Source organism: Leptodactylus fuscus, chromosome 5 (assembly GCF_031893055.1).
Source record: "Leptodactylus fuscus isolate aLepFus1 chromosome 5, aLepFus1.hap2, whole genome shotgun sequence".
NCBI lineage: Eukaryota > Metazoa > Chordata > Amphibia > Anura > Leptodactylidae > Leptodactylus > Leptodactylus fuscus.
The window spans coordinates 180,370,672-180,394,608 of record NC_134269.1 but is presented as its reverse complement, the minus strand read 5'-3'; the positions used below and the strand labels follow the sequence as shown (position 1 = coordinate 180,394,608).

The 23,937-nt window shown below is 40.9% G+C and overlaps 1 protein-coding gene across 3 annotated transcripts in view; it reads right to left on the bottom strand.

Moving 5' to 3' along the window:
* ANKHD1 (ankyrin repeat and KH domain containing 1) overlaps positions 1-23,937 on the bottom strand; it is a 62,934-nt gene that overhangs the window by 643 nt on the left and 38,354 nt on the right. The window contains exons 14-32 of one of the 3 annotated variants that reach the window (XM_075274791.1): positions 23,083-23,170; positions 21,434-22,129; positions 19,600-19,739; positions 19,411-19,522; positions 17,203-17,348; positions 16,329-16,471; positions 16,006-16,219; positions 15,475-15,650; positions 13,858-14,020; positions 13,625-13,720; positions 12,658-12,774; positions 11,616-11,778; positions 10,584-11,031; positions 9,790-9,930; positions 8,263-8,412; positions 5,451-6,892; positions 3,986-4,162; positions 3,640-3,882; positions 1,842-2,020 (exon numbers count right to left, since the gene is read on the bottom strand). In XM_075274791.1, the coding sequence (XP_075130892.1) occupies positions 1,842-2,020; positions 3,640-3,882; positions 3,986-4,162; positions 5,451-6,892; positions 8,263-8,412; positions 9,790-9,930; positions 10,584-11,031; positions 11,616-11,778; positions 12,658-12,774; positions 13,625-13,720; positions 13,858-14,020; positions 15,475-15,650; positions 16,006-16,219; positions 16,329-16,471; positions 17,203-17,348; positions 19,411-19,522; positions 19,600-19,739; positions 21,434-22,129; positions 23,083-23,170 (5,034 nt within the window). The remainder of the gene's footprint in view (positions 1-1,841; positions 2,021-3,639; positions 3,883-3,985; positions 4,163-5,450; positions 6,893-8,262; positions 8,413-9,789; positions 9,931-10,583; positions 11,032-11,615; positions 11,779-12,657; positions 12,775-13,624; positions 13,721-13,857; positions 14,021-15,474; positions 15,651-16,005; positions 16,220-16,328; positions 16,472-17,202; positions 17,349-19,410; positions 19,523-19,599; positions 19,740-21,433; positions 22,130-23,082; positions 23,171-23,937) is intronic. The other 2 variants (XM_075274792.1, XM_075274793.1) reach the window with 2 other exon arrangements.

Genomic DNA, 23,937 nt, shown 5'->3' with positions numbered 1-23,937 from the left:
TTCATATTCAAGTAATAGTAGTGTTGCTGCAGCCCCATCCACTAGCGATGGTTCTGGGAAGATGCACTGACCCTCCTAGTACTTGGAGAAGATCAACCATCCACTACAGCAGCTTCTGATGGCTGCAGGTTGCTGGATCAGCTTTTCTATGTGGGATTCGGGTGCTGGACCCCCCACAGATCACAAACCGATGACCTATCATAGATAGATCATCAGTATGAAAAATCCATTAGGGTCCAGAAAACTTCAAACCTTACGATGGTAAAGCAGGGACACAGGTTTACAGATAGTGTCAGATATTGCCGCTATTTTAAGTAAGTAGGGCAGAACTGAAAGTAGAGACATCCCATCGACAAGCACAGCCCAGTCTCAGGGGCAAGGCTGGAACCAAAGTAGTTTTCAGCAAAGAAAAAAATGGTTGGTCTGCAAATGGATATTTTAGAAAAAGAAGCCAACTACTCCAAATTTGTAGATTTCTAGAGATGAGCGAGTACTATTTGAAACGGCCGTTTCGAATAGCACGCACCCATAGGAATGAATGGACACAGCAGGCATGCAGGGGGGGGTTAAGTGGCCGGCCCCCGGCAAAGTCTGTGTGCTGGCCGCTTCCGTTCATTCCTATGGGTGCGTGCTATTCGAAATGGCCATTTCGAATAGTACTTGCTCATCTCCATAGATTTCCCATTTCTGTTCTTTATTCATGACTAGCCCTCTATATCCACAAGTATATTAGTCTCTCTTAAAGAGGATCTTTTTAAAATGAAACCATAATTTTGGAAACTCACCTTCACCTACTACTGTATTCTAGTGTACTCTAGTGTGTACTCTAGTGGAATAGACTAACACCATAGATGTAATTACTATATGCAAAATCCTTCCCCATCCCCCCAAATTGTCTTTAGTCTGCCTTGTAAACCACTGGATGTCTCCGCTCAGAGAAATAGCAGAGCAGACTTTAGAGTATCATTAGCATGCCGAGTACTGCCAGGAAACAAGAACCAGTTCAGACAAGACATACATCTTCCCAATCCATGCTTCTTTAGCCATCATTGCATTATAGTATTTCAATTACTTAACTTACAATCGCATCAACGTTACCATAAGCACTCAGATGACTTCGCTTCCAGAATGAGCAGCTCCTTAAAAGTGCTAATTCCATTTCATTGATGTATCAACCTGTGATCATTTAGACGCTGGCCATGAAAAATTTCAAAACTTTACATCCCCGTTTCGCTCTCATCTGACTGCTCATATTCTAGGGTCTAGCTAAAGGCTGAGGGGTCCCGGTTACAAATGTACACTTAGGAACAGGAGAACAGCCTTGCACTATCTCAACAAATTCATGGGGGGGAAAGGAAATCCAAAATCTGATACAAAAATCGGGTGTGCACTTTATCCAAATGGCATTGTCCAACTCACTTGTCACCTATAGGAATCTCTTCAAAGATATATGTGGCTGTTGAACCAATCATGAAAATAAATTGGGCCACTGAAATTCTGTACATGGAATTGAAACATCTGTCATATAAAAGGACGCATTTGTGAAAAGAAAAAAAAAAAATTCCTTCAGAAAAAATGTGCAGACAATTAGGTGATGGTTGCAGGGATGGAAAGAAGAAAAGTTTTTGTTGGAGTGCTTCTTTAACGTGTACCTGCCAGTATATTCAAGTTATAAGTTGTTTTATAAGCAGCTTTTACAAGAAATGGATTTCTTTTTCTATTTATGGAATCAATTCACTTTTTACATATTAGGCCTGGTTCACACCTTGCTTCATAACAAATAACTTCTCTACTTTTTTTTTTTTTTTTTAGAAAGCAGGAAACACAAAAAACCCACTTACTTTGGAAAAGTCAATAACAGTGCTTGAAGTTGGTCGATGGAACCCGTTGGAAGGATGTAACACACCATATTCATCTCTTTCCATGTACTGATGTTGTGAAAACACAGTGTTGTCTGGTTGAGGTTGATGGAAAACATGAGTATTCATGACAGGCTGAGACCACCCAGAAAACCCATCTGCTTAAAAATAAATAAAAAATAATTATAAAACCTTAAAAAAATAAAATCAATTTCTATTTCACAATTCAAAAGAAATGGCATCACTGTGTTTTGCATGGGTGAGCCTAAGCTACAACCAGAAGTGGAGACTATACAGAAATAATGGATCGGATTTATTAAAACTGCCTAAAAGTGCAACATTACACCAGACTGCCCCGTATTGATTATTAGTGTCTGATGCTGAATGATAAATTGTCGCATTATTAGGACTATCTAGTCTAACTTTACATCTATTAGTTGGCTTAGTTTAGTGGCTTCTGTGCACAGGTCTCAATTGTTCAGGTCCAAAATTTTGTTTACCAATGGACCTCATTATTGTCATAGTATTAAACCAGCGGAGAGAACGTCCTCCATGCAAGACTTTTGTCTCCGAAGATTTTGGGTGGTTTCTATGGCAGAGTCCAATGGAGCAGACGTGATCCCCGCCTTAGCCAACATACCTTTTTTGTGTACAGGGCAATCATGCTGAAAAAACCCCAATAATTTTTAATCCGTATGTATATTAGTTTTTTGGTGCACCAAGGACATGACACTGCTTGCCAGAGTACCCATTTTTGTCGGGAAATGGCCACAACACACTTGCACCAATCGGTGAATTTACATACAGATTAAAAGTGGATTTGCTTGGCAGCTAGACTGCACATTGAGACAAAATGTGTCAGCACATAGAGTTTAGAAGAGATTTTGGTGGTGATAGACTCCCTTTAAAGAAAATGTCTCACCAGAAATTGACCAAATTTTTACCAAAGTTATTTTAAACCAAGTTTTGATTTCAAACGTAAGTTTTTCTTCATTTTTCATGCCACCAACTACATAAAAGGCCTCTGAACCTACTAACTGAATTGAGACAAATTCTGCAGTTTTCTTTGCAGCAGTTGCCTCATTTACATTATATCCCCTCAACCCTGTCTAAGCCTCTCACCTCTGCCAGGTCAGTCTTCTCTGCACCAAGCTGATGAGATGCAAGAACATCGAAACAGCTGTCCTTGGCTGAGAGACTACCTGGTAAAATCCCAACATCATTGCAAACAAAGGCCTCTGAGAAGGTCAGCATGATGTTAAAGGGAGCGCCCTCTATTGGTTTGCTTGCCTGAAACGGTCTTCCTAATTACATCATGGAAGATAGACTTGCACGTTCTCAGTCAGCGCCCTCTATTGGTGTGCATTCTTGAGGCACTGGCTTCCCAATTACATCATGGAAGTCAAATTTGCATATTCTTCCCATGTTCCTTTGCACAGTGGAGCGCTCATGGCTTAATAAGACTCCACGCACCTAAATGGTGGTCTCTCCCTATGGAGTGATGATATCCCCTCATTTACATCAGTGAGACAGGATTTCAAGAGTAAATATAGCCATATAAGGGACTTTATGTGAGAACCATTTTTGGGGTCCATAACATGGTCAGTATATTTAAAGAAAATTTAATTAAATAAATAATAAATAAAAAAAAAAGATTCATGTAACAAAGGGTTTCATAGTGTAAAATTAAGTGTAAGGGAATAGAGTGGCAAGAGCGTAGCAGAGAGAAAGATTGTGGGGTACTTTTGTAGGGCATACATAAAATTTTCTGCATTCCTACCTGGTCCGCTGTTGACTCCAAATGACCATATGCCATTTTGTCCAACAGAAGGAGAGTAAGTGTTCCCATAGGCACAAGAGCCACTCTGTCGAATTCTTGCTAGCCTCTCCGTTCCAATAGGAGGTGGGATTTTTCGGTCATTTGTAAAGTTTACTGGCTGCATGGGGCTTGATAGCTGAGAATCAGTTGCTGGTGGCAGTGGCGAAGTAGAATCAGATAAAGCTGAGGGACCAAAAGACTGACCTGTAATAGAAACTATATTTTATTATGCAATACATAAGCACGTCTACTAATTGCATTGAAAAAAAAAATACTACATGAAAAATGGATAGTTACAGTTACATACCTGGATTTGAAGAACTAGTCCAAGGATGTGGAGAGAAGTGTTGTCTATTAAAATTAGTAGAGCAGACATTAGGTCCTTGAAAAAACATCTGATTTGGGTAGAGACCGGTTTCAAAGCCGCTCATCGGTGGAGCGGATATGGGCAACGTACAGTTGTCAGGATCCTCAAAGGATGCTGCTATAAAAAGAAAAAAAAAAGACAATAACCTCAAACATCATATATACATATACAATACAGTCACAAAAAAAGCTCATTTTCTTCTATGTAGTGTGGGGTCTTCTGTTGTTCTGGGTCACTTTAGTTCTCAAGATTGTGTTATGGGTTGTGAAAAACCTGTTAGGGTGCATTCACACTAAGTATATGCTGAGCTGATCCTGAACGTAAAAACACGTTCAGAATCAGCGCGTACAAAGCAGATCCGCAGATCCCATTCATTTCAATGGGAGCTGGCATACGAGCGCTCCCCGTTGAAATGAATGGGCTGCTTTTTTCCCTACTGGTTTCAATGGGATATCCGTGTATCACATTGAAACCAATAGGGAAAAAAGCAGCCCATTCATTTCAACGGGGAGCGCTCGTATGCCAGCTCCCATTGAAATGAATGGGATCTGCTTTGTACGCGCTGATTCTGAATGTGTTTTACGTTCAGAATCAGCTCAGCGTATACTTCGTGTGAATGCACCCTTAGAGTTGCAGTGAGTCAATAAACCTCATACACAAAGTATAGATATATCACCAATAGAAGTAATTTGACAGTTATGGAGTTGAAAAAATTACTAAAATCAGCTGAAAATACAAGTTAAAGGGGTTATGTGGAGATGACACCCCTAACAGTGCCCTCACTATATTCTATAAACTTACTTACTGTATAGTAGATGATCCCCCAGTGACCCAATGATTAGTTTTGCAGAGTGCAGCAGGGGGAGGGAGACTCCGTACTCAGACTCCATGACTGCCAGTCCAGCTATCTGTGAGGTCACAGCTTTACATCCTCACATAACCCCTTTAATATTGCAATAGAGGCCTCATACTAATTAGTTCTGGTCAAAAGAGTGTGTGTCACTTTAAACTATGAGATGTTTAGTATTAAAAAAATAAAATAAAAACAAAAACAACCCAAAGCATCAAATATAAACTTTCCATGAGTTTCCCCATCATACAAATCGCAGTGCTACATGTCAGGATTTGGTGGTCACTGAGCTGCTGCACCACAAGACTACAGGTCTATACATATGACAAGTTCTGGAGAATTATTCAGATAAATACGCTGAATGGATCCAGAATGCAATTTCCTATTCAGTCACACCAACAAAAAAAATACACTGTGAGGTACACACCCAGATGTATACACAGTATTAAACTTCAGTAAGCCACAAATCGGATATGACTTCTAAGCAAAAGACAAACTACATAAAGGTTTTATCCCACATAAAATGGCTTTATCACACCTATTCTAAAGCCTTACCCACTGATCCAGGTGAACAGCCACATGATGATGATCTGAATCCAGGTGGATTAGATGCAATTAACGAATGAAAATTTTCTAGGTGTCCAAGCATGGCGTTATTTGGACCAGTGGTTTGGTCCGTTAGAAACTGGTTGGTTGTTTCTGCAGATGAATGACCTCCTCCCCAACCTTGACCGCATGGCACCTGGCTAAGATGACTAGAAAAGTGATTGAGAAGTGTGGGCCCGTAGGCTGGCGGCAACGGTTTGCTTGCCAGATTCAAATGGACTTGAGAATTGCTCATAGGTGGTGCTGGAAGGATGGGCTGTAGATTCGCTTCCTGGAGTGACTCTTGAATATTACTGGATTGTGAATTTGTAACAAAGAGAGAATGTTCTTCTTGCTTCATTTGTTTTTTAGGCATCATGGAGTTTAATGGGTTTCTGTACTGCATCCGATGCAATGCGTATTGGTTAACATGAGCCATCTGTGGAATTCTGTAATGATCCTCGGGTTCTGCAGCAGCTTCATTCATATACACAGCAATCTTTGGTTCCTTTTTGTCAGATGTGCTACCTGAAAACGTCTCCTCCTTTACACTTTTATGTGCCGACTGACTTGCTGAAGTACAAAATGGTATTTGGTCACTGGTAAATGAGGCAGTGTCAGGCCAACTTCTCCCAGAGAACATTTCTGGCGGCTGATCTAATGGCCGCCCTGTTCTTTGTATTGTAGAGGAGTAGTGTTCTGCTGGCCCCTCATTACAAACTGCACTAGAGTTTAGCACATTTGCAGCTGACATAGAAGAAGCGGTCGTACACTTGCTAAGAGCATCAGAGGACACGGGCACCCCACTGTTGGTCTTCAAGTTGCAAGAAAGTAACTGTTTTGTAGCGGGTGAAGAGCTGATTGTTAGGCTTGAATCTTGAGAAATATCAGACAACTTTGAGGTAGAGGTTGAACTGACAAATAAGGATGTATCACAGTGTGCAGAATTATCAGTTTCTTGCAATGTATGTTTGGGAGAAATATTTTTGCTACTTGTTCTCACAGGAAAGGGTCCCCAAGTACAAGGAGATGGTCTGAAGGAACCTTGGGTCAATGGCAATGATGTATGCCTGACTGGTTGCATTGGTTGGCCTGTTAAGAGTGCAAACTGCGGATGGCTAGTAGACATAGGAAGTGTTCCATGCAAAGGAGAATGGATGTTTTCCTGGACGGTTTTGGTCTGTTTAGAAGACTGAAACGCTGTCAAAACTCTTGCCATCGATGACGCAGTGCTAGGTACAAAAGATGGAGGTTTGTTTGTGGACACAACACCTCCCCCAGATGATGAATTTATTAGTGTCTTGGGACTACGAATGTGCCCCTTTGGTATTAAGTCTTCAAGTTCTTTTGCAGGATCTTGAATCAAGGCATTAATCAGTTGTACCACATATCTTGTGGACTCTGTACCACCCCTAGCCCAAAAAATAAATAAATAAAAGATTAGATTTAACATTACAAAAAGGATACAAACTGAACACATTCACTAAACCAGTGTCACACAGTCTATGGCTCTTAGCAGCTACTGATTTTACAGTGCACAAACATGGAATATTGAAACTTAGGTCAAGCTTTAGAATTGGTGTACTGGTGTCGGGCCATGGGTACCCAAAGGTTACTAACATGCGGGATCAGCAAAGGCTACAACATCTGGCCCAATGGCAAAAATGCTACTGTAGCATCAATTGGTGAAGCCACTAAGGGCTCGATCACATCTGCGCCTGGGGTCTCCGTTATGCAAGTTTCCGTTTTCTGCACAAAACTGGGCAAGAGACTGAAACCTGCAGTCATGTTTCAAACCCATTCATTTAAGGGGTTACCTGGGGACATTGCATGTACAACATCTTGGCCAGAATCTATTCTGTCCAACTCTGGGGTTTCTTGATCAGAACCAGCCCCTGACACCAAAGTCGCTCATTCTCCTCCCTTTGCTACTTGTTCAGCATGTATTAGCTATACTGTGGGGGCGGCTGGCATTACTATGCAGTGTGCCAGAACAGAGCAGCTTGGGTGCCAGGTACTGGTTCTGATCAAGAAACCCCAGGGTTGGACAGAATAAATCCTGGCCAGGAGGTTAGTACATGCAAGAGACTTCATAGACTAGGGGATTAATGTCCCAAAGCATCCTGTTATAAAGCCATCTGTGCCTGCAATAAGAAATCTGGGACACTAAACCTCCGGTCTATAAAGACCTGTGTGACCTGACAGGTTGCCTTTAACTCAGAGGTCAGCAGTATCCAGACAGACAACATACAGTACACAAAGCATGGATAAAGAATAAAGCAAACATTTTAGAATGGCCAAGACAAAATCCTGAACTTAATCGACTGATCTGTTGTGAGCTGCTCATGTGAGGAAACGTAACAGAGCTCAAGTTGTTTCGTACAGAGGAATGATCTATAATTCCCCCAAGCTGATGTGCAGTAATAATAAACTACTAAAACTGACTACTGAAGGGTGTAACTGAAGCTGAAGGCAAGGGTTCACATACTTTTTATACTCTCAGATCTAATATTTCTGATTCATTTGATTTAGTTTTGGGATTTGAGTGAAGATCTTATTAGTTTGTTTTTTTTTTTGCAGAAAAATAGAAGGGTTCATTGCAGTTAATCGGATTTTTTTCCCCCACCCGATTCCAAGAGAGGTTCCAAAACAAAGATCAGGAACAGAATGGAAATCCGTATACAATATGGACACTATAGTTTGAATTTAGGAACTCCGCATCACACTGCATTAAATGTAAGAAAATATAAACACAGGGCAGGTAATGTTCCTCTACAAATACCTTATGGTGATCATTCTTTCTCCATTTTTATCTTTTTGTTTATCAACATCGATATGGGCTCCAGTAACATCTTGAATCGCAGTGATATTACATCCACCTCTTCCCATTATTCGAGATACTACAGCCGCAGGAACAGACATCTTCTTTGACCTACAACAAAAAGTCATGGAGCAGATTTACTATTGTGGTTACAATACAACTGTGGTGGAAAATGCACCAAACCATTCTGGCGTCCTGAGTTTCAGATTAAAATTTTCAGACTTGTTCCACAACTGGGCGTGGCTTCACAGCAAAACTTGTACGTATTAGGGCTCGTTCACATCTGCGGCCCGGTCTCCGTACTTAGGTTTCCGTTTCCTGCCTAAAACACAGGCAGGATACGGAAACCTGCAGGAGACTTTCTCACCCATTCATTTGAATGGGTGAGAAAGCTGTCCGGCCGTGCGCGGCGGTGAGCGTTTTGCGCTCTCCGCCGCGAAACCGGGTTTTATAATCCGGACACAGAGTCAGACATGCAGTACTCTGTGTCCGGATAAAAAAATCCGGTTTCGCGGCGGAGAGCATAAAACGCTCACCGCCGCGCACGGCCGGACCCGGTCTATGGTTTCCGTCTTCTGGCATGCAGAAGACGGAAACCATAGAACGGAGACCCCAGACGCAGGTGTGAACCCAGCGTTATAGGGAATGTGCTGTTAAGGAACAGAAAGTCCACATAAAGCCTCCTTGTGAATGAAGTGGCAGTGCGCTTGCTGTGGTCTCTAGCAGTGCCCCCGGCCCATAAAAGTGAATGCTAGTCAGACAAGAGCAATGGCGCTCCATTCACAAGGAAGCTTTAGGTGGACTTTTGCTCCCCCAGCGATCAGACACTTATGCCCTAACTTGTTGAGTGTCCTTAATGCCACAACCCCTTTAAAGGCGATAATCTATGCAAAAATCCTGGTCCAAACAACAGGTTCTTTTTGGAAGACCAAAGAGGCAGAAATGATCGGAATGACTGTTCCTGACTATTATTTGTTCAACTACAATTACATGCAGCATTACTGCTGTATGGAGGATGAACAACGCATCCTTAATCCCCAAACTGTTTACCTTTGTCATCAGTACATTGCCGGAATTGCATGAAGCAATGTGCCATCGATATTGTAACAGATTTTTCATCTTACAAAAACATCTTATCTTACACCCAACAAGCAAGTTTTCTGTTTGTCTAAATATTGTCATGAGTAATGCATGTTTCTAGACCAATCATAGCAGTGTATACAGGGGCCTAACACAGATTAATCAGCTACTGTGATGTATATGGGTGGATTGTCAGACTGCCTGTCAAGTCACCCACACAAATATCTGTCTATGGTGCTCATACACAGCCCATGCTAATAACAAAGGCGGCCTCCGCTAATGGTCTGCACATAAATACTTCATGTGAATGACCAGCCTAAACTTACACTGTTGAACTATTCATAAATGTGAACGAAGATCTACAAAAACACTACAAAACTGCCTTTTTTAATTTGACAAACTACTAACCTCCTGACAACTTCTTTCCACCCCTCTTCTCGCTTTTGTCCTCTTTTGGGGCTGCTTGTATTAAGCTTCAGATTCGGCAATGCAAGTGGCAGTGCTTTATAACTGGATAACGGCTGCCGGTTATTCACATCATTTTCAATTCTATATGTGCAAGTGAAGAAAAAATAAAAAAAATGAGGAAGTTAAAGGCACATCATTTTGACGTTACACCTTATAAATTATGCATTTCTGAGCATCCATACAATGCAGAACAATACCCAGTTGTAAAGTGATTTGCAGAAAGCAGATAAAATATGGCCATGTTTTGACCCGTTTGTAAATATTACATCACATTTTAGAAAAAGTTTAGAGAAAAATTGCTGCCTTTGCACAAACTAGCAAATGATTGCCCAAGTTACACAAGCAGTCATGGGTTATTCAGCTACAATAATAAAGTCTAATGTATAAGACCATCTTTAGATTTTAGAGTAGCAGCACATTTCTATGGATCCTTCTGTACCACTGCAATCCTCTGATTTCTTGTAGACATACACACTCTTTGCATATAATGTTGTAAAAAAAAAAAAAAAAAATGCATGCTTTATAAAGGTGAAGAAGGAAGCTCCTCCAGCGCAGTGTCCCCAGCGGCTTTGTATTATGGAGATACAGTTGACTTCATCTACCAATTGTAAAGTCTCGTATACTAGAGTTCTAAATAAATATTCTACACTACATCCTTGTGTCTAATCTTTCCCACTCCACGCCCAATGTGAACAGCTCATGTCAATCACATTTCAAGTTTTACAAACACAAACCTGGAGGAACTCTTAGACGCCCCCATTTTGGACTTCTCTTCCCAGCTGTTGAGCAGTAGCGAGCACTTTTTAACCTCCGAGGTGTTATCTTCACAGTTGTTAAGTTCTTGCCTCTTATTGTGAACATGAATTTCACTATTGCAATCGTTGTGATCCAGAATGACATAATCACTGATGACACTCGCAGCACTTAGCCTCGGCTCATCTGTAGTTGGATCTTTATCAGATTTTTGCTGCACCTTAGACATATGCTGCTCAGGGACAATTAGTTGTAGGTCTGAAGGGGAGTCTTTGGTTTTGCTTTTTTTATTTTTCAGATTGGTGTTCGGAGTTATGATTATACTACTCCTTTTGCCAAACACATTTGTAAAAGTAGTAGAAGTGGCAGAGATACCGATTGTAGTCATGGTCGTTGCACTTGGTGGCTCTAGGGGGACATCATCTTCCTCTATACAAAGAAAAACAAGCAACAATTAATATGAAAGTGTTAACACAATTCTCCATTTTCTAAGGATCATATAATTGCTATACATTGCAACATCACAGCATACGTGCATTAGCCCAATGGGGATCAGGACGCTAAGCAACTTCATCATCAAACTATATTACTCCCTAGGAAGTTGGCAGGCAGGATATCAGACAGTGAGGGGCATGTCAATCATGCCAAAAAGGTTGTGTTCTAGTGCAATGACTGGAGGACTAGATGAAACTGTTCTCTGCACCCACGGCTAGTTAAGGTAAATTTGTATATGTTAACCTAAAGTTTTAAAGCTTAAAACTTGACTTTCAGAAAAAAAAAACAAAAAAAAACAACACAAACACACTTTAGGGGTGCGATGGCAAAAGTCATTACTAGATGATGGTGGAAAACCACTTGACAGGTTCACTTTAAGTGAAGGCAAGTGAAAGAATTAAAACTATGAACTGTATTCCATCCATTATAAATCTCCAGCAAATAATTTGGAAACTCCAGAACAAAAAAAAAAAAAAAAAAAAAAAAAAAATGCAGCTGGTCAACAAAAATAGTCTTACCATCCCCGCTGTGGGTATCTTCAGCACCAAGATCACCTGTTGCAGAAAGTTTCCCGTCATCATCTTCAAGTTTCTTTTTCTGCTCTTCCTTCTTTTTTTTCCTTTTCTCTTTTCGTTTCTCTCTTTTAGCTGCGAGCGCTTGTTTGCGACTTTCTTCTCGTGACTATTGTTTTGCAATAACAAAAAATACAAACGTTCAATCTATTGTTGGCCAAAATAGAATAAATCTAAATAACTAATGCAAATCGCTAATGAACTATTCTGTGTGTGTCTATGAAGATCAATCATTTTCCCCATCCTTCACACAAACTGAGCGGTCTCTGACTGTACAAGAAGCCATCCTGCACTGCTCTCACTACTATAGCAACATATTTATATATACATTGTCCATTAAAAGGGATGTTACAGTAATATGAAAAATAAACAGTTGTAACAGTGCATTGCTCTGGATAAGCAGCTTTCCTCCTACATTGGGGTACAGAATAGATGTGCAGAGTGAAGTAGGGTGCCAGAAATCTCTGCATTCTGCCTCTCCTGCCAGAGCTCCAGGTCTATATTATATCACTGGCTCTGCTCTACTCATGTTACATGTACAGATTAGAGAAGGGTCAATCATGTGACAGAGTTGTGTATTCAGCAGAGGCAGGCGAGTGCAGAGATTTCTGGCACCATGCTGCGCTCTGCAACCCTGATCGGGGCGCCGGTATGGTCACATCTATACAAGTAATATTGCTTATCCAGTGCAGTGAATGCATGGTTACTACTATTTATTTCCCCTTGCATAACCCCTTTATGTTATTCCCACTACAGAGGATAAGAGATCACTCTAAATGGTGAGTGTCCAACCATTTGGATCCCTTAGAGCCCCTGTTCTGTTTCCTATTCTGAATGAAGCAGCCTGTGAGTGCATGTGTTGCTGCTCCATCCATTCTCTATGGAATTCACAGAGACAGCCAAGCAATGCACTCTATCATCTTTAGCGACCCCATAGAACAGAATGTAATGGTCAAGTGCAGCCCCTCCACAAATTTCACAGACATACCTTTTCAAGGTCAAGCTCCTTCAGCAGAATACTGGCATTTTTGTTTGCTTCTGCAGCCTGCTGGTCTTTTGCCTTCACAATGGTTTCCATACACTGATGGCATTTCTTCAAGAGATCCTGAATATACAATAAACTGATTTAATAATTCTGAACTGATACATATATAAAAATAATAAACCACCGAAATGAAAATAGGTTAAAAGGGTACACACAGGATACTGCTGTACATGTATGATAGATGCAGGTACTATGCACAAGCTGCCCTCTAAAAACTCTCAGTGAGTGTTTAACCTTTGAAGCTTCTTTCACACATTTCTGACAATTTGGGTGCACACCAAATAAACACAATGTGTATTAGAAGATTGCTTTTGACACACAACCCCCCCCCCCTCCCAAAACCCCCACACATGATGCCACTTAAGACTTCTTTACCTTGGTACATTAAATGATCCATGAGGGAAAAGATTATCTGCCACGTTATTTACTATAATGTACACTAGCTCTCCTTATGTATATACTGTATTATAGTTACAGTGCACTGCAGTATACAGTACTGAACCAGGAACCAGTAGGACTCAAAAAGCCAGAAATAATGTAGAGTTCTATTAGGAGGGTTTTTTTTAGGTCAATTTTGAGGCGGATTCTGCGTCAAAATCAGTGCCAAAAAATGGTGTGCACTGACCCTTGGATTTCCCAATATGGTCCCCGATTCTTCAGATACGGGTGCCATTAATTTTGCCACCAATATCCCTCCACTGTCAGAAAAGTGGGTCTTACAGCTCAGAGTCATCGTTTGGCTGTAATGACGGCCCTTCTGACCGTGGGGAGATACTGGTGCTAAAATTAATGGCACAGATACCTCCTGCAACAGGATCCAGTGCATTGTCTGCTTTCTATTGGTATATTATAAACCAAGATAATATACTATGCATCATTTCCGCGCAGACTAAATTGTCTCTCTACTCACCTTATCAGCGATTGTTGCAATGTATCTCATACATTCAATATCAGAAGGAAACTGATTCACTTCCTTTACCAGGAACTGTACAACTTTTAAATGACCCTTTAAAAAGAGAAAAACTTATTTTGGAATGAAATCCTCAGCATGTTCCCAACAAGACTGAAAATGTTAAGGAACTACAGCCCCAACACTCCCGCCCCCTCCCAAAAAAGAAAAAAAAAAAAAAAGTGGGATTTTACCTTCCGAAATGCTGACATTAAAGGAGTTATTTTACGATTATCAGCAGCGTCAACATCAGCACCAGCAAGAACAAGCAGTTGTACTATGTCAAAATGACCTCCATTAGCTGCCAGCCACATAGGCGTGTTCCCTTTCTTATTTCTCACATCAATATGTGCACCTCTGAAACAAATGAAGCAAACATTAGACACACAAAGAAATAAAATGCAAGTATAAGACAGTCTGATAGAGCACAAACTTATGCACTGACCAGATCCTACATAATTAACAACCATAATTAGACCAAAGCTAGCAGTGTCTTCAAGGAGCTGTACAGTCTTAGAAGACCAGGGATGCCTTCTTCCAGTAGCAGCCCCACTCTTATACACAGGTTGCATATGACTTGTTGTTCTAGTGTGGTTGTTATTATTATTATTATTATTAATATTATAGGTGTTATTAAGGTACTGCGATGTGCAATTATGTTAGGGGCACATTTGTAATATATTATGAAATTAGGGTAGCCATTTGTCTCCAGCTTTAAAGGGGTTGTCCCACGTCGCATACTCACCAGTCTTCGTTGCTGTAAATTCTTCTTTCTTCCGGCTTTGTTGTGTCATTGGTGGTCGGGGTTTACATATGCAAAGCCAGCGGCGAGAAGTTGTCGCTTCTATGCCGCTGGCCCTGCGTGCACGCTCATAGCTAGTGAGACCAGTGTATCCTTCACAGTGCGACTACAGACCTGGCACCGGCTGTAATAGAGAGGCAGATGCCGGGGAGTGCAGACGCCGGCACAGATGCCTGCAACATCGCTATGTGCCTGCCCTGCATGAAGCCAGCAGCGGCAGAAGCGATGCTGTTATTCCGCTCCTCCGCCCCCCTCCCCCCCTCCCCTCTGGAAGGGACCGCCGGCACAGTCTGTATTGGCGGTCCCTTCCCACCAAAGGGGTAAACTACCTCCCCCCTCCAGGCTCGCTCCCGTGCACTTAGCCCCTCCTCCCTCCCCCCTCAGAGCAGCAGATACATCACTTGACTTATGACCAGATAAGTCAAAGGATGTGTCAAAAAAAAAAAAAAAAAAAAAAAAATGAATAAAGTAAGATATGGACAAAAAGTAGTTCTGCTGAAGCAATGTATTTAGGAAAAGTCTTACATCCACATTATCAAGCAGTATAGATAGGATCCTTGTGATGGGACAACCCCTTTAAGCTAAACCTGGTACAATGGCCTGGCATTAGCAATTTGTCATTTGATGACTTTCCAGATCGTCAAAGAGAAACCCCCAAACTGTCCATTATTCTTCATTAACTTGAACGCAGAATAACAATGCATAATCTTTTTATTGATTTATTTTATATATTACTGGAGATGGAGCTTTCTGGCACCAACACAAATCTCAGTAGAGCTCTAAGTAGCAGACGGTTTCTTATTCTTAAGTTTTATTTTTTGCAACTCTAAAAGCAATAAAAGCAGCATCTTAGAGTCAGTGTCACAAGGACATATACTTTGTTTTTCTAGGTATGCACTCAAAGTGTAACAAAAGGAAGGATATGGCACACGCACACATCACAGAAGTCAAACACCATTCATACCACTCCGCACCTCGGTTTTCTACATTTTTATTCAGAAACACTCACCTATTTATAAGCAGCTCACAGAATTTGTAATGTCCTTTATCTGCAGCAATAGTTAATGCAGTATCCCTCGATGAAGGCACTGGCGGGGAGTTCACATCAGCTCCTTTGTCCAACAGTACTCTCCCCACCTCCGCATAACCTCCAGAAGCAGCCTCCATCAAAGGAGTTAAGCCAGTCTATTAAAAATAAATCAGATGAGAAATATTACCAACTTGTCCATTGTTAGTTTGGGTAGCTATTGTTCATCTTTCCAGTTGTACTTTATGGTACTAAAGGCTGAATTACACAGCCAGATCTTGGACTGCAGGAGTGCCGATCGTTGAGAAACATGTTACTCTACTTCTAATATTTGATTATCTGATTAATTAGGTATGACACAGGTTTAGCACCATATTGGTACATTTAGTTATAACTTAGCATCTATAGTATTAAATGCCTTAACAGATTCCAGTAGGATTTTCATTTAAACAAACATTTTTTTTTTGTCCAGCTCTGATAAAACGCACGCACCAAAGAGGACGTAAAACATACCTTAGCCCTGTGTTCCACATTAGCTTTTCTGTCCAGGAGAAGACTTACAACTTCGGCTCTACCCTGGAAACATGCTAACGTGAGAGCTGTATTGCGGTTTGTCTCGATCTGAGCATTAATGTCAGATCCCATATCAAGAAGTAGTTTAACAGCAGGAACATGTCCATTCATGGCAGCTAACATTAGGGGAGAGATGCCCAGTTTACTGCCAGTCCTGCAAAGAGATAAATTCCAGATATGACAATTGTTCAACATTAAAATAACAACGAACACTTGTAAGACGGCAAAGAGCAGCTTTGCTGCGGGGCCTCGACAGTCATTACCTAGAATTAATTTCTGCCCCTGCATTTAGGAGAATCTTGATGATATTCACGTATCCACCAGACGCGGCCAGACTAAGAGGAGTATAGTCTGAAACATTTCGATGCTCTTTGTTTGCTCCACGAGACAAAAGCAGCTCAACAACCTGTCATTTGCAATAGAACAAACATGTTAAAAGGCAACATCAAGCCAATGAAAAAAACATTCCCAGTTATTAAAATTCATGAAGATTTACTCTGTTATATAGGGTTATACAGTAAACTACATACACTACTACATCTGTAGTCCTCTAAATGTTTAAAGGGGTTCTCCAGGGAAACTACCAATTCCTTTGTCCGGGTTTTAAATGCAACAAACTCAGCATGTAATCGTAATCAGCACCCGAAATACCCCCACGTCTCTGAAAGTCTGAGTGGCCCAGCCAGACCCCTGACGAACATAATTAAGCGTTTCTGGAGAAACCTGAAAATGACCATCCACTGATTGTCCGCATCCAACCTGACAGAACGTGAGAGGTTCAGCGGAGAAAAATGGCAGAAAATCCCCAAATCCAGGTGTGCAAACCTAGTGATCTGCAATCTCTGCCTACGGGGCATTAACTAAGTATAAGGTCTGAATACTTATGTCATTGCAATATTTTAACTCTTGAATAAAATATCAGATTTCTTACATCTGGTTTTCACTTAGTCAGTGTAGGGTATTGGGGTATTGAGTGCAGAATGATGGAGGAAATTTTAATTTTATTTTGGCACAAGGCAGAAGCATAAGTGAAAAAACAATTGAAAACTTTCTGAATTGTGTATGCGTGTGCATTTTATATACATACATATACAAAAACACACATTATATATTTATAATACATATTTAGTTGCTCACCTCTTGACGTCCCCCAGAACATGCTAGGGACAAGGGAGTATCCTTGGTGCGTTCAGACTGGGCCTCAATATCAGCACCTTTATCTAAAAGGATTTCAACTACTCCGGCATGTCCCGCTGTAGCTGCCAAAATCAAAGGTGTGAAACCTAAAGAAAGAACAATGCAAAGAAATTAAAAATGTCAAATACAGAAATCTGGCAGGAATATTAAGGCCAAGTTCAAAAAATATATAAATGCAATGGCATCCGGATTTTTGAATCTATTATCAGAAATTGTGAGCTACAGTAAATGTAACAAAAAAGCAGCGGATTTAACTGCAAGTTACTGCAATGTTTAAATGTGTTTGGCCTGTCAGATAGTATTTTACAACTAGAGACGTATCTAAAGGATGGCCCACCGAAAACATAAAATTGTTTGCAAATTAGTAAAAATATTCATTTCTATGGAAATTTAGCTGATTAAGCATGTATGGCCGTTTTCATAGAAATGAAAGGAAAGTGTTACACATGCATTTCTACACCCCAAGATACAGACCTCAACCCGACTGAAATACAGTGGTAGTACCTTGTGCATAAAGCAAGTACCCACAAACTCCAAATAACTAAAGCAATGTAAGGAATAGTGGGCCAAAATTCCTCCAGAACAAGGTGAGAGACTGCTAAAGTCATACAGTCAATCCATTACCAAGTTATTGCTGATAAAGGGGTTTCCACAAGCTACTGATTCATAGAGCGCACTTGGCTTCACACATAGCCTTTCCATTCTGGCATAGTTTTTGTTACATAAATCATGAAGTTGGTAATCTTCAACTGAAGGACTATCTTAATTTACCCTTAAGTTGCCACCAAAGATCTTGTTCGTTTTCCATAATTCTGCTGTCTGGCTCCTGAAGAGTTCATTCAGTTCCTTAAGACGATTCTTCAAGTGTTACAGGTGGGGTCTTCACCCAGGATAAAACTATAAACCCTGACCCTTGTCTTTGGATTGAGGAATCCCCACCACGCCAGTTAACTGATTTATGATGGTTAAAGGATGTCCTCTGCAGATTATAATCCAGTAATATGCTTGGAGCAGCAGGTGGTAGGGACAATTCGGAGCATGTGGGCAGGCACTTAAGACTTAAGGGGCCTGGTAAAAAAAGCGGAGTTTGGGCCCCTTGCACAACTTACACCTCACAACACTTAGCTGTATCCCTTCCATACATTGTGGCAGCTTTCTTTTGCCATCTGGCGCTGGAATGTCATGAAGACCTTGATAACAGCAAATATTCCCATCTCTTGTTGGTGTACCCCACATAGTAATCATACTCAGTTTTGTGCCACAGCCTGCCTCACAAAATCTCTCCTTGATTATAAGCTGCTGACCAACTGCTGTTCTACCATGAACGAGTAAATTTTTCTCCTTTCAGATAGTGGAGGGTTGTGTATCACTTCAATGCACCAAAAGGTAAAGTCATAAATTTACAATTTATAGACTGATAGAGGAAAGGAGATTAGAAAGGACATCAATAGCAGACTATCCAGCCTAACGCGTTGAGGGCGACCTGTGGGCACTTTTGGTTTCTGTTTTGAATCTGTGACTACCAGTGCTTGTAAGGTCTATTGGTAAGGCATTTAAAAGCCAATGGATCTAACTGCCAAATCCCATTGACGTCTCAGCAGGAGGCGAAGTGATCACCTCACGTTCCTTTACGGAGTAACCTATCCATAGGTTGGGGGTCATAATTCTGGAGAACACAAAGGCAGATAAATCTGCACCAGAATTCTGGCATAATTCATGCCAAAAAAAACTGGTGTACATGCTTTACACTTGATTTTAGGTGGTTTAAATAAATAATTTTCCTCCATGTCTTATTGGCTGTTACACTGGTTATACACTTTATTTGACAACCCTCTGGGGAATTCTCCTTTGCAATAAAGACTGCTTGATCTCTATTTATACATTTGGTTGGGCACTTTACCTTGTGTAAATCATGCAGACAATACTGATTGTTTTGTCCATAAAAATTATTGTATGTACTCAGTGTGACCGAATCCAATATATAGGATAAGATACTATATGTTGCTGCCATGCTGTATATAAAATCTTTTGCTACGGTTTTACTAGTGTGCTTGCCAAATACATTCACATTTGAAAGATAAAATCTATAAAATAAAATTCTCCAGCTCCATGTGAGCTCAGCCTTGATAAACCATTTCTTGCACTCACCTTTTTTGTCTCTGTGTTCAATATTAGCACAGCGAGTTATTAGCACAGACACGAGCTCTTCATGGCCACCCGCACAGCCCAGCGTTAATGCCGTATCGTGATTGCTTTCCGTCTACAGAAAAACAAATTGAAAGCGGTTACATTTAATCCAAATGACAGCGACATAATAGATTTTATTAAAGTACTTACATGTGCATCAATGTCAACGGAGGTAAAGGCTGGTAGCAAAGGGTCTTGATTTCCATTAGCCAGAACTGGCTGAAGCATTGATGAAGAAACTGTTGTAGCCGGGTCACTGCCAGGCAGAAACGGGATTTTATCAGATACACCTAAATATTGGGAATAAAAAAAACACAACATAAATGCAGGAAAACCACTGTGATTCTTGTCAGAAGCCCAGATTACCAGAGAAGGTTCGGTCCGTGCCAAGCACTTCATCATTATTTAGGATTAAAAACAATTTTTAGCTGAGCTTTTTATTATTTTACCAAAATTTACAGTTAACCAAATTAACCAGATGAACTGTGAAAAATATACTGCAAGTTAAAGGCAGAATATAAAAAGAAAAATATTAGTCTGTAAAACCTTTAAAATGACAGTTTTATCATAGCCGGTTTTCCATCCACAGCTCTTCTGCACACCCATGTGTCTCTATAGTAACAGACAACAAATCCAGTGTAGTCTGAAAGCTTTAGTCATACTTCCTTCTATGTGTCTACTACTTCTTGCTAAATGGAAATGCGGTTTAGGAAACGTGAAGTGGGGCGGGGGATGGAGTACGAATGCAGAATCAGATTACAATGAATTTATACTCAGTTAGGGCGGGTCCACACCTGCGCACGGTCTCCGCTTTGTGGGTTTCCGTCTTCTGCCCGAGAAACTGGAAAATAAGGCATGCCTGGCAGTGGTGGGCGGGGCTTAGCTATCCCCAGTCGTGCTCTGTGTGCACAGCAAAGCCGGCTGCTGCCTTTGCTGTCCGTGCTGCTGTAGGATGAGCTCTCCCAGCTCATCCCAGAGGCAGCAGCCGGCATACAGAGGAGGCAGTGTCAGTGAAGTGGGGATCAATAAGCCCCGCCCACCACTGCCAGGACGAACAGCAGCACCAGCGCTGCTAGGAAGATGGGAAAGGTAAGTATGATACCTTCTCCCCCTCCCCTACACTACCTACAACCGGCAGTCATGCTGACACTCCACTAAGGAAGTGCCGGCATGACTGCCGGTTGTAATAAGACGTCCCCCGAAAATAAGACAGGTCCTATATTTAGGGCGACAATTTAATAGAAGACACTGTCTTATTTTCGAGGAAACACGGTAGCACACTGACCCATTCATTTCTATGGGCCGTGACTGTGAATTACATGGTCCCGTGTGCAGCTTCTATTCATCAAAAGGCCCATGCCTTTCAGTCACAGCTGGCGGTAAGCACCAGGTCATGTGCAACTGGAGTAACACCCCCCCACCACCCCCCTCCAATCCTTAAATGACAGCTTTCTTCATGTGCACAGTAATAGGGAAAAATCTGTCAATCGGGATTGGAGTGTGAGGTTTAGGCTGCAACTCCTGAACACCAAGGAAGGTGGGTGCTAGAATGGAGCGGGTAAGATCAGGCGGCGCCTGGTATGTTGTGGATCCAGTATATGGTTATAAGGCGCAGCTCCACGGATCCCAGTGCAGTTGGATTTTCTCTCTATTCTCACCATTCCCAAGCAATAAGCCTTGTTTTCGTGCTTGCTATGCTATTTAATCTCTGTAATGTCAGAAAAGGATTAAGTTCAGAGAACAAAGTCTAGAAAACTAATACAAGTCACGAGCAGGTGATAAAATCTTAATTCACACAGAGAATGTTCAGGATACTTTATAAAGCATGTAAAGTGATCTGCTAAGGTATAGGAGGAAGTATAATAGAAATGAATTTGCGTCACAATTTTCCCCCCATAGAATATGATCAGAAATGACATACATAAAAAACAAAACAAATGCTTTGGTCTTGTGTGTTGTTTTTTATCCCCCCCACAGTACATACCTGCCATGATGTCATCGAGAGTATCATTTAGCGTCTGAGCTGGAGAGGCAATCATTAAATTATCTGCAACTTGAGATGACAGAAGATTACTTGTAACTAGCGGCTGATCCAGTGCTACATTGCTGCAAGATATGACGGGTTCGCTGGAATCCATTCCTGAAAGTCCTAAGTCATTAAGTATTTTTGGCACCAAGTCCATGGATGGCAATTCCCTCTCTACATCACATGACTGTGGCAGCACCTTGGGACAAACTGTAATACATTGATCTAAGGCTTGACACTTCTCATCCGAAAAAATCTTCTCATCAACTATTAATGACGATTTACTAGGCTGGAAAACGTCAATTTCTGTATTAGGAGCTTCCTCAGAATTCTCCTTTGTAACCTGTTGCTGCGTTTTCATCTGAAGTTGCCTTTCAACTTTTTGAAGTTCTTTTAAGATTTTCTTTTTCTTTTGAACCTGTTCTTCTCTGTTCTTTTTCAATTCTTCAATTTTATCTTTATTTAGCGGTTCTCCCTGAATCAGTTCTAGGGATTTCAGTTGTGCCCTTTCAATAGCACTAATTCGTTGACCAAGTTCATTGAGTTTTCCTTCGGTTTCCTCCACTATGCATTCCAGGGGCTGATACGGATGGAGAGGAGATCTTTGTTCTTTAACTAAAGCGTGGAGGTTGCAAGGTGTTTTTTTCGATGCACCTGTATGAAGATACAGTAATTCTTTATACAGTTTTGATAGCACACATTTATGATATAGTTCACAGTCTCCACTTCATTGGGTTTAATAGAGAATAACAAAAATACTACATAAACGTGCCAGGTGCTTCCAATCATTTTTATGGGAGCGTGCTGTTCGGATCATTGGCTGATCAGCATTGGCTGATCCGAACAGTGTTTGCTCATCTCTATACATAATCTATTGAGTGCTACAACCCTTTGTAACAAGCGGCCACCACCGTACCTGTGAAAACAGAAGAGGAGGGAGGAGGTGGGTAACCTGGGGGCTTGTACTGATCATGTGAGGAAGCAAGTTAAATTAAACAAGGTGTTAAGAGTTGCCCAACCATTCAGTGTAAGCTACAGCAGGCTAGCTATTCTGTGTGTGACAAGCAGGGCACATCGTACTGCCCTTACTTCTGCGTAAAGCTTCACACATGGGCATTCTGTGCGACAACGCAGCAAACTGTGTGCATAACTTTGCTGAACTGTCTCACAGTCCTCATACATGTAATGCTACGGACAGTATTAATAGCAATGTCAGCACAATGTGCAGTCACGCGAATATCCGGGATATATTGAACTGGCTGTAGCGAGTGTGTAGAGCTAATAACACTTTGCTTGTGAAATACACAATGGGAAGTCAAGGACAGGACGTCCCGGCACCTACACTGATCTCACACTGTTGACATCACTAGAAACAGTGTGGATAGCTAGAAGTACAACAAATCTAGGGCTCTTTGGGAAGGAAGGAAGACAAAAAAAAAAAAAAAAAAAAGCTGATATGAGCAAAAACGTGATTATGAATGCAATGAGCATGTAACCAAACACATGCACTTTCGGATAAAGTATGCTTTATGTTAAAGCTGAGTACAAGTTCAGAATCTAGATATATTTTAAACTCGTCAGCAGATAAAAAAAAAAAAAGAGCTCACCTTTTCCTAAATCCATCTGGTCCGGAGGCTTATCTGGCTCTTGAGGTGGAACGACCATGGACAGAGTGTGCATCGGTACACAAGAAACCTAGGGTATAGCAACCATTATATTTAAGGCTTAGTTAAAATCTGTTTTTATGACAAATACAAAAATGGTAAAAAGCTAGTTTTACTATGCGCTTGTAAACTAAAGACTGTACTTACAGGATTGGGATATTTATAATGCATCTGCTACTAATCCCAAGTGTGTGCAAATGATCATATCTATAGAAATCTGATATCTCTAGTGTCATATGAAAAACAAAATCTTTCGTATGACACCAGAAACACATTTTTACATTTGCTTGAAATAAGCGTTTGAAGTGTCCCCCTACCCTTATTTTCTCCACATTACACACCAAACCTGTACAACATACACAGCAAGAAGCAGGGTATAGCTCTCAAGAGAGAAGAGAAAGAATAGAGATGCAGGATTTCACAGAAAAAAAAAACAAATTTTGTTAAAGTATAAACACAAAAAAATATGACACAAATACCGCCAGAAAATCAAAAGTTGGCAAAAAGCCTTGTTAAACTTTACATGTGGGGGATTAACAATTACAGGTCAGCGTTACAGTATGTATAGGGAGAGTAAAGTTCTATTTCTATTTTTTTGTAATTCCGAATTTAAAATTTCCACTGAAAAATTGGTTGGTCCATGCCTGTGGTTTTGGCATTTATTCAAAGCACACATCTGTAACTGTAGACGTGTGGCATATATGAAGTCCTCAAATCTTACTTTTTTTGGAGGGTACATTTTGTCTGCATAAACAGGTCTATTGGGTTACAAACTTGAGTCATAAGTTTGTTATAAGC